The 10,514-nt window shown below is 50.2% G+C and overlaps 1 protein-coding gene across 1 annotated transcript; it reads right to left on the bottom strand.

The window, feature by feature from the left end:
* Positions 1-5,777: 5,777 nt before the first annotated feature.
* On the bottom strand, positions 5,778-9,307 carry Rras (RAS related). The gene is made up of 6 exons (XM_034497448.2): positions 9,111-9,307; positions 7,068-7,155; positions 6,858-6,960; positions 6,665-6,773; positions 6,218-6,336; positions 5,778-6,144 (listed from the first exon to the last, which is right to left on the bottom strand). The coding sequence occupies exons 1-6, from the start codon at positions 9,261-9,263 to the stop codon at positions 6,060-6,062; spliced, it is 657 nt and encodes a 218-aa protein (XP_034353339.1). The 5' UTR covers positions 9,264-9,307; the 3' UTR covers positions 5,778-6,059.
* Positions 9,308-10,514: the final 1,207 nt, after the last annotated feature.

Raw genomic sequence — 10,514 nt, 5'->3', positions numbered from 1 at the left:
AAAATCAAGGGTGGGGGTGGACAGATACCTGTCCCGAGGAGCCACTGTAGATGTCATCTTTCAGGCTGCCCAGGGGGATTGTGGCTGCAGGATTCCCATGTAAGGTTTTTGTATGGCTACGAGCTGGTGGCCTCGGTTCTTCATGGTGTGGCACTCTATGCGCTCACTGAGTTTTCTTAAAATCTGGTGGTGGACAAGGACAAAACCATCTAAAACATCCACTAGCCCTTGTCACAGACTCCCTAGAAAGCCTTGGGAGGGATGGAGAGGTAGCTCAGTAGTTAGGGCACGGGCTGCTCCCGCAGAGGGGCCCATTTCCCTTCCCACATTGGATGACTTACACTGAAGTCAACTGAACTCTGATTTTTCCATCTCATGTAGTTTAAGCTTACAAAGTAACTGTGGCTGACAGACTTCAGATACTTGTGCCCCTACTTCCCACGGGCCAGGGTTGATAGATGTGTACCACCCCACCGGGTTAAAAGACTACATGAATCTTGTCATCTGCTTTGCAGGCCGGTGACGTCAGGAGCTGGGTGGCAGTCATTGTTACAGAGATGAGGGTCTCCTCCACAGCCATACCACACAGGAGCCTAAAACCTGGAACCACACCAGACGGGCTCACTGTAGCCTAGGCTGTCTGTAGCTCTCAGTTCTCTGACAGGTCATGGATGCTGATGGTCAGTAGGGACTAGACACTGCTCTATGAGGATCATCAATAGCCTGCATCCCCCTGTACCCCCACTTCCCCAAGAGGAGCAACACCAAGGCAGAGAACTTGACACAAATGCCAGGTTGCTGTTCCAGATTTGATTTGCCAGGGGCTGGGCCAGGCAAGGCCACAAAAGGGCTGCTGGTAACTGGAGGTTGCGCCTGCAGTGAATGTGGGAGACACTCAAAGCCAGTGTGTGATGCCGGCTCAGGTGACAGCCTGTGTTTTGCACAGGGGACAGACAGGCCTGTACCATAATGGAGGTTAGCTACTATGTTACTGAGTCATTTGTTGCTCAGTGTCCCTGCAACCCTCCAAGAGTTTGCAGAAATTTTGTCTCAGGTCTGTAAGTCAAAACCAAGTAATCCCAGAAGGAGTTACCATGGAAACTCAAGGTTAGCCTGAAAAGGGATGGTATCTGGTCTTGCTGGTAGAGCTACTGTCTAGAATCCCCCAGTGAGGGCCTGGGGTGTGGCTCAGTGATAGAAACCTGAGGTATAGAAGAGCCTAAGTTCCCCCCCACACACACACAGGTGGATAGGGACACTAACATTGGAATGACAGCAATAGGGTTAGCCTCTAGTGAGGGTTGTGAGTGGACCTTCAGTGGTCATGACCTACATTGTGGACCGACCCTGTAGTTGGGATCCTCGAGTCAGCTAACTGTCCCAGGTCCAACTTGTACAGCAGAAATTTAACCTGCAAAGACGACCACCCTGGCACAGAGGGCAGTGTTGACTTGGACAAAATCCAACTTCCTAAATCCAAACCTCAGCTTCTTGTAGTTGAAGCAGGCTGTTTGGCATGCTCACAACAAAACTGGGTGACGAGACTGGATCCTGAGCAGAGAAGAGTTGGAGGACAACCTCAGCTTCAGAAAGAGACCTTTTCTCAAAAACCCCAAACAAAATCACTGCCAAAGCCTGGGAGAGGGTGGCAACCTACCACAGGCACAGACACAGACACGTGCCTAGGGAGGTGCCAGCCAGGCTGTGTCAGCCTTTGACTCTTGTCTTAGAAACTTAGGAATGGCTGTGGCCTGGAGCCTTCCAAAAATGGCTTGCCAGTTGTCGTGTATATTCTTGTGCTTTCGTCTCAGGGCAAGCAGTAACTTGTCCTTTGCTCAGTGTGCATCTTGGCCTTACAAGAACCAGGATGTCCAGGCCAAAAACTACATACACCCTACCCTACCATATGGTGGGAAGTACTCAACTCTGTTCTAGGCAATGTGAGCTGGGTCCCAGGATCCTTTACTGGCAAGAGCAGTGTTTCCCCTGCTGGGATTCCTTGACATGGAAACCTTTACTGGTAAAGGATGGAGAGACTGCAGCCAGCTACAGGTTCTGCCTTGCAAAAGAGGCGACCCCTTCTTGGCCTAAGGAGAGAGCATGCTGCTGCACGCTCTTAGCCTTGCCCAGCCCCAGGGCAGAAGGTTGAACACAGGCTGAAGGCTCTGGCTGTGTTAACAGAAAGCCAGAAAGGGATACCACTGATTAGTGGTCCAGTATGACATACAGAATAACATAATCATTGGACAGGGCAGAAAGGGTCATGGATATTTGTAGTGAATAGCCTATAGGGAGTACACACTGTTCCATGAGGGGCATCAGCAGCCTTCATCTCCCCAAGCAAAGCAACACTAGAACAAACTGACATAAGGAGGCCAAGCCTGCAGGGGATGTGGGAGATGTTCAGAACCAACTTTAGATGCTGAGGCAGGGGGAGCCTGTGTTCTGTGTGGACAGACAGCTCAGATGAAGTTCCACCCTGGTGTGTTGGGTGAGGTTTGGAGTTCAAAGGTGGATGATCAAGCCAGGATGCTGGCTGCCTTAGGGTTTCCACTGCTATGAAGAGAATCCATGATCAAGGCAAATCTTCTAAGGGACATTTAATTGTAATTTAATTACAGGTTCTGAGGTTCAATCCATTTTGGCGGGAAGCGTAGCACCGTCCATGCAGGTATGACTTTGGAGGGGCTGAGAGTTCTACAGCTTGTTCCAAAGGCAAACAGAAGATTGGTTTCAGGCCAACTAGCATGGGGGTCTTAGGGCCAACTCCCATGGTGACACACTTCCTTAAATGAGGCCACAGTTCCAATCAGTGCCAAGCATATTCAAACTACCACACTGGCTCACACCTGTAATTACAGCAGTTATGAGAATCAAGAGTTCAAGGGTAGCCTGGGCTATGTGAGACTTTTCAGTAAAGTCCATTTTGGATCAGATGGGGTTGGAAGTTTGTGTCTGGTGTCCTGTGGTCACCAAGTTGGGCCCTCGTCTTCATGATGTCACACAGTATGGCAGGATCTGTGGGTCCTGGCTCAGGTGTAAGTATACAGAGATGACATTTCTCAGAGCCAGAAGGCATCTACTCATCTGTCCCTCTCCCCAACAAAAAGGTCTGTATCCATATGGAGAGTATGCCTGATGGATAGATTGAGTTTTAATAGTCTATGTCTCTAAGTACCTGGAAGTTTCTAGAATAGCACATTCAGTAGGCCCCTCTGCAGCTATGGGGATCTTGAATATTTGCTTTGCCTGTTAGGGTCCACTGGTAGTCGTGAGTGACTACTGGAATCTTGAACTTGAGGAAGTGGATTCTATCTATCTATCTATCTATCATCTATCTATTTGGGTTTTAGAGGCAGGGTTTCTCTGTGTAACCCTGGCTGCCCTGGAACTCACTTTGTAGACCAGGCTGGCCTTGAACTTACCTCTGTCTTTGCTGGTGCTGGAACTAAAAGCATGCACCACCACTGCCCAGCAAGAAACCATTTTTTTAAATTAAGACAGATGCCAGGCAGTGGTGGCGCATGCCTTTACTCCCAGCACTTGGGAGACAGAGGCAGGAGGATTTCTGAGTTCAAGGCCAGCCTGGTCTACAGAGTGAGTTCCAGGACAGCCAGGGCTACACAGAGAAACCCTGTCTCGAAAAACCAAATTAATTAATTAATTAATAAAAAAATTAAGACAGATAACATGAAGAGTAGACATGTTGGTGTATGCACCAAATGGTCCATGTGCCAGAGACATGATGTAACAGTTAAGAGGACTTGCTGTTCTTGCAGAAGCCTGGTTTCTTTTCTCAGCTCCAGTATAACTCCAGTTCTGCAGGGTCTGATGGCCTTACTGGCCTTGGAGGGACTGCATGCACACGGTACGCAGGCAAAACATCCATATACATTATTTTGTTTTTTCAAGATGGGGTCTCTGTATAGTCCTAGTTATCATGAATCTTACTCTGTAGGCCAGGCTAGTCCCAAACTCAGAAATATTCCTCCTGCCTCTGCTCCCTTAGCACTGGGATTAAACGGTGTGTACCACCAGTGCCTGGCTGAGGAAATTAATTGTAATTTTTTTTCAAGACATGGTTTCTCTGTGTAGCCCTGGCTTGCTTGGAACTCACTCTGAGACAGGCCTGACCTCAAACTCAGTTTCACTTACCTCTGCCTTCAGAGTGCTGGAAATAAAGGTGTACTCCACCACCAGCCAGCAAGGAAATTAATTTTATTTTTAATAGCCATATGTAGGTTCTTGTCACCATATTGAATAGTGTAGTTCTAGAACTTTCTAGACATCCACACCCCCCATCCCCACAAGGTCTTGTCATAGAGGTTAAACTGGGTTTGAATTTGTGATCTAATTCTTTTGTACCTCTGAAGTTTCCTACAGCCTCCAAAATGCTGGAGTTACAGGCATGTGCCACCCCACCAGGTGTCTTAGTTTCAGCTCACTGTTGCTGTGATAAAACACAGTAACCAAATGCAAATTTAGGAGAAAATGGTTGGGAAAAAAAAAAAAAGAAACCCACATTTCCACATGACTGTTCATCTTTGGATGAAATCAGGAGAGGAGCTGGGCGGTGGTGGCGCACGCCTTTAATCCCAGCACTTGGGAGGCAGAGGCAGGTGGATTTCTGAGTTCGAGGCCAGCCTGGTCTACAGAGTGAGTTCCAGAACAGCCAGGGCTACACAGAGAAACCCTGCCTCAAAAAAAAAAAAAAAAAAAAAAAAGAAAGAAAGAAATCAGGAGAGGAACTCAAGCAGGGGAGGAACCTCAAGGCAGGAGTTGATGCAGAGGCCATGGAGGGGTACTGCTTACTGGCTGGCTCAGTTTGCTTTCTCATAAAACGGTGGCTTACCATCCCAGGGTGGCAAAACCCACAGTGGACAAGGCTCTCCCCATCAATCACTGATTACGAAAATGAATTAAGTGGTTAGAGACTGGCTCCGTGGTTAAGGGCCCTGGCTGGTCTTCCAGAGGACTTCAGTTCAATCCCCAGCACTTATGCGACAGTTTATAACTGTCTGCAATTCTGGTCCAGGGAACCTTACACCTCACATAGACATACGTGCAGACCAAACACTAATGCACATAACAGAAATTTAAATTAAGGAAGCAAATGCACTCCACACATGCTCTCCTACTGAGCATGTGGAGGCAGTTTCTCACTGGGGTCACCCTCCTCTCATGATTCTAGCTTGTGTCAGACGACACAGAAACTATCTGGTACATGTGTGGGTGCCACAGCACTCATGTAGGTATCAGAGGAGATTGCAGGAATTGATTCTTGCCCCTGGCCACCCACACCCATATGGGTTTTTGGATTTGAACTCAGAAAGTTAGGCTTGGCAGCAAACACCTTTCACTAATTGGCCATCTAGCCAGATTACCACGACCATTTAGAAAAATAGTATGTGGCATGGTGTTGCACACCTTTAGTCCCAGCACTTGGGAGGCAGAGGCAGGCGGATTTCTGAGTTCGAGGCCAGCCTAGTCTACAGAGTGAGTTCCAGGACAGCCAGGGCTACACAGAGAAACCCTGTCTCAAAAAAAAAAAAACAAAAAAAACAAAAAAACCAAACAAACAAAAAAAACAAAAACAAAAAACAAAAACAAGCAAAAAACCAAAAAACAACAACAAAAACTCAAAACAGCAAAAAACCACCTAACCAACCAAACAAACAGAAAATCTGGGCTGTGGATCCAGAGTTTGGGCCCTTGCCTAGCAAGTTTGGGACTCTAGGTCCATCTCTAGCAACTCGCCCAATAAAAGGCATCTCCAGTCATTGGCAGTGATATTTATTTTTCTGGAAGATGGGACTTATATACAGCAGTGACAAGATGCTCCTCACCCTACCAGGGTCATGTGGGGAAAGGAGGAGGTATTGACAGAAGGCACACAGTGGTAGCCCCAGGAGGCCAGGAAGTAAAGGTAAGAGGGTGTAGTGTGTCCTGGGGAACCCAGAGGATGAAATGGAGGCTCAACCAGAGAGAGCCCTGGGCCACACAGCAAGTGTGAGGCAGCTGGTCCCGAGAGCTGGTGCTGGTCACTTGAGGCTATTTGGCTACAGCAGGACACAGGGGCACCCTCCGTCCTTCTTCCTGGGAGCGCTGGGTGGGCTGGGGGGCAGTTCTTGCTCCTGGTATTTCCTGTTGGAAACAGTCTGTGAGTGTGAGATGCAGGGCTGAGGACCAGAAGGTTAGGAAGGGGTACTGTGCTTACCGGACAGTCCGCACCAGCTGCTCAAATGCCTCGTCGACATTCAGACGCAGTTTGGCTGAGGCCTCAAAGTAAGTCATGTGGTGGGACGCACTGAAAGAGGAGGCTTCAGATCGGAGGACCTGAAACAAAACAAGACAAGGGAGAGGGGATGCTGAAAGCCTCGAGGTGTCCTCTCGTGTATAACCTCAGCAGGCTCAAGATAGAAAGTTCTAGAAAGACCCAAGAAGAGGATACTGGAGGGTTAAAGCTATCTCGGTGAGGTGTCAGGAAGATTATGAAGATGTTTTAGGTAACTAGAAGGCAGGCAGGCAAGAAGTAAGGCTGTTCTTGTTCAGGAGAGGGGAACATAAACTACAAGTGGGGACCAGGCATCCGGAGTAGGAGACAGTCCCCTGAGAGAGATTCCTAGGTCTACATGGGGTTATCAGGAGAGGGGGCATCCCAGACCTGGCGCTGGGTCTCCAGGTCTGCCTTGTTCCCAACCAGCACAATGGGGAAGTCGTCACGGTCCTTGACTCTGAGGATCTGAGTGAACAGCTTGCCCACCTCATTGAAACTGTAAGAGAAATCAGTAGCATGAGGTACCATCTCGGCAGGAACCTGTCCTGTGCTCATGCAGAGCCCCAGCTTCCCCCCTCACCTCTGCCTGTCGTTAATGGCAAACACCAGCAGGAAGCCGTTGCCAGCACGCATGTACTGCTCCCGCATGGCACCAAATTCCTCTTGCCCTGCAGTGTCCAGGACTATGGAGATGGGGAGAGAAATGTGTGAGTCCCAGGTTGTCCTGGGCATGCGCACAAGTCCCCCCAGCCTTGCCACCTGCCTCCCTTCCAAGCCCAGCCGTCCTCACTGTCCAGCCGTGCAGGGATGCCATCCACAGTGCAGATCTTTGTGTAGGAGTCCTCAATGGTGGGGTCATAGTCAGACACAAAGTAGGACTGGGGGATAGAGAAGGTCACTGTCACTGAAGTATTGTGTGTGTGTCCTGTCCCTATATCTTCTCCAAGTCTCTGTCACCCCTCTTTCTCTGTCTCAGTATCTTTCTCTCCCTGCCTTCTCCTGAGTCTCTGTCTGTCTCTGTCTTTTTCTCTTGGTCTCTCCTCCTTCTGCTGTGTCTCAGAGCCCCGCCCTCTCCCCATGTCTGGTCTCTATCTTTGACTGTCCCATCTCTTTCCCTCTCGCCCTCTCTGGGTTTCTGTCCATCTCCTTTCTCTCTGGATCTCTTACTTGCTTCTAGCTGCTCTGTTTCCACCTTTCTAGCTGTCAGGTTGTGGCTGTCAGGTTGTGGGTCCTTGTCACCAATGCCCCCCGTTTCCTCTCTTAGTTCCTGTCTTCTTCAGTATAAAGCATCCTCCTTTGTCATCATTACAGCAGCTGAGTCACTTCGAACAAATCACTTTCTGTCTCTGAGTCTGTTTCCTCACTTGGAGAATGGAGGATGAAACACTATACCACCTAACAGTTTTTACTGGAGGGAATTCTCTGCTTAACACTTAACACCTGACCTGGTAATGGTCAGTGATCAGCTCCCGAAATTTCTTGTTGACCAAAATAGCTGCCTATCCTGCCTGTCTCTCTTCCCTCCCTCCCCTCCATTCCTTCCCGCCTCTTGCTCCCTCCTCCACAAACAGCCTCCAGTGTCTCCTCCCCTGGGAAGGTCTAGGTTCCAATCCTGCTTCAGAGAGGCAGCCCCACCCTCATCCCCGCCTCTCCCTTCCTGACTGGGTCCTGCTACCTCCAACCAGGCCTCTGGCCATCTTCAGGTTTGGCCCTGGGTGTCAGGGGCTCAAATTTGGGTTCTTCCTTCCCACTGTAGGCTTCTTATGACATTGCTGGAGGCTCCTTGTCTGTGAATGTCTAATCACCAGGAACCTCTACAAAAGCAAGTGGGCCCTCACTTTCCTAGTGTTGCCCTGCTGAGGGGAGGCTCCCCGTGGGAACTGGGTGGAGGTTTCCGGGGCTGGGCTGGATTTTCTGAACTTGGCTGCTGAGGCTGAAGGTGGCTTCCTCTCTAGAGTACTTGCCGAGGGCTGGGGCTGGAAGGGGTGCAGGGAGTGGAGAGGATGAGGTGTTGCTGTGTGTGTTGGGGGGGATGATTAGGACCCCAAAGTATATTAGGAGACGCTCAAGGGTTTGAACAACCTGGAGCATTCTGAAGGGTCGGTTCTGGAGGTCTAGAGGTCCACTTATGGGTCCTAGAACCTTCCAAGTAGCAGGTCTTTGGAGGCTGTAAAAAATTCGAGTTCTATGCTTTTCTTTTTTAACCTGGAGATGAGTTGGGAGCTACTTGGGGTTTTCAGGGTCGAGGGCAAGGAGTCTGAGTGGGGAACTTCGGATGGAGAAATGGTTGGCTTTCTATGGGGTGGGGTCTGCATTTAGCAGAATGAGGTACTGCTAGATATTTGTGTTTCCCTAGAATGATCGTGCAGCAGCCTCTTTCTGAAATCTCAGTTCTGAAGGGAATTTCTCTTCAAGCAGGGGTTACAAGGGTGACCGTTTTAGGACAGGACGGTCCCAGCGGAGTCGTAGAATCAAAGTCTGGGGAAAAATCAAAGCCTCGGGGAGTGCTTAGGGTATGAATGCAGCAACTGTTTGGAATTTAGGGTGCTCACACTTGGTGAGAAGGGCCAGATATACTCGGATGAGGGCTCTCAGGTACCTCTGGGAGGGTGATATGTCTCAGGACATATTAGGAGAAAGCTTCCCCTTATGAAGGGGGTGGAGGCCCTGGGCACTTGGAGTCGCAAAGATTCAGAGGGAATCTTTTAAGGTTAGAGATCCTCTTAGGAGGGTCTTAAGGATGGTTCTGGGAGAAGTGAAAGTTTCAGGGAACCCCCAAAGGGCTCAAAGTCTCGATCTCTCGGGGACACCCTCCCCGGTGAGGGCCCACTACCTGGATGAACTGGATGGTCAGCGCGCTCTTGCCCACGCCGCCGCCGCCTACGACCACCAGCTTGTGAGTCTCGCCGGGCGGGGGGTCCCTGGGTCCCGGCCCCCCGCCCCGGGGCCGCCCCCGCCCAGTCCCGGACGCCGCCCCGCTGCTCATGTCGCCACCGCTGCTGCCGCCGCCGCTACCGCCTAGGGGGAGTCAGAAGAGACCAAGGGGTGGGTTATGCTAATGAATACTGCATAAACATGAGCTTCGGCCTGTAGGACACGAGTCTCCGGATGATTCAGGAGGAGGCGAAGCCAGGGAAAGGGAGGAGCTATACTAAAAAGGGTAGGGGAAAAAAGTTTGCAAAAACGGGGAATTCCAAGAGGGGTGGGGATATGCTAATGACCTGTGCCCACCCACGAGCCCAGCCACGAGCTCTTTCGGGCAGTCCGCCTTTGGGAGGAGCTATGCTAATAAACCCCATCCTTAGGCTAAAAAGTTTTCTTTGGGGCGGAGAGATGTAAATTAAATGCTGTGGTAGTTGTTATCTAAGGACCACTGTTTCTGGTAGGTGGGGCTTGCCGGCTCCTTCTCAGGGCCGTATATAGGGCGATCTTAGGACAGCACAGGTCTCGAAAACGAATCTCCGCCTTCTTCCTGGGAGCGTCGCCAAGCTCTCTGCCCCGGCTTCGGTCTAAAGGCTGGCGTCTCGGCCTGCCTACGGACTTAGGCTTCCGGTTCCCGCTGTCCCAGCCAAACGGAAGATAGACTGGGAGGGAGATCTGGGGCCCTGGAGGGGGACAGCAGGGTAACTGGGCAGGGACGGGCTGTGAGATCACCACATTCCTAATCCATGAGCCAGTTCATCTTAGTCGGGAAGTCCGGGTCCAGAAGGGCCTACAGCCAGGATTTCTGGGCTTTGGAGGATGCGGTTGATGGCTCAGACACCTGGTTCCTACGAGTGCATCGAGTTAGAGACTTGGATTCCCGGGTCCTAGGGAGAACAGGCCGTTGGGAGGGGCTCCTTACTACTGGATAGGGTACTGGGAAGGCTGGGAGTTTAGACTCTAGTGTCCAAAGGATGGAGAGTCTGGGGATCCAGAATTCTGGGTTCGAGGGCATGAGTGCTCGGTGAGGGTTGTGGAGGAATTTAGCACTTACATTTGTGTAAGGTATGGTATTGACAGCCTGAAAGGGGAAAGGATTGAAATTTCTGAGTCCCAAGGAAGAGGGAAATGAGTCTTCACTCTTCTGCTCTGAATCTGAGGACTCAGATTTTGGACTTTCCTGTCCTGAGTAAGGTTTGACTCCTGGGTGCTAAATTTAATGGAGATTATTTTAAGTTAAAGGCTATCCTGAACATCTTAGAATGAACCTATCTCAAAATAAAAAATGAAAAGAGAGCTATAGATACAGTTCAGT

This window comes from Arvicanthis niloticus, chromosome 1 (genome assembly GCF_011762505.2).
Source record: "Arvicanthis niloticus isolate mArvNil1 chromosome 1, mArvNil1.pat.X, whole genome shotgun sequence".
NCBI classification, from domain to species: domain Eukaryota; kingdom Metazoa; phylum Chordata; class Mammalia; order Rodentia; family Muridae; genus Arvicanthis; species Arvicanthis niloticus.
Note: the sequence above shows the minus strand (reverse complement) of the source record. Positions and strands in the feature narration are given on the sequence as shown.

Coding starts and splice junctions, on each gene's coding strand:
- Rras (XM_034497448.2), bottom strand. CDS start 9,263: ATGAGCAGCGGGGCGGCGTCCGGGACTGGGCGGGGGCGGCCCCGGGGC. Junction 6,337..6,664: donor ACCTGGAGACCCAGCGCCAG/GTCTGGGATGCC, acceptor GTTTTGTTTCAG/GTCCTCCGATCTGAAGCCTC. Junction 6,145..6,217: donor CAGCTGGTGCGGACTGTCCG/GTAAGCACAGTA, acceptor TGTTTCCAACAG/GAAATACCAGGAGCAAGAAC.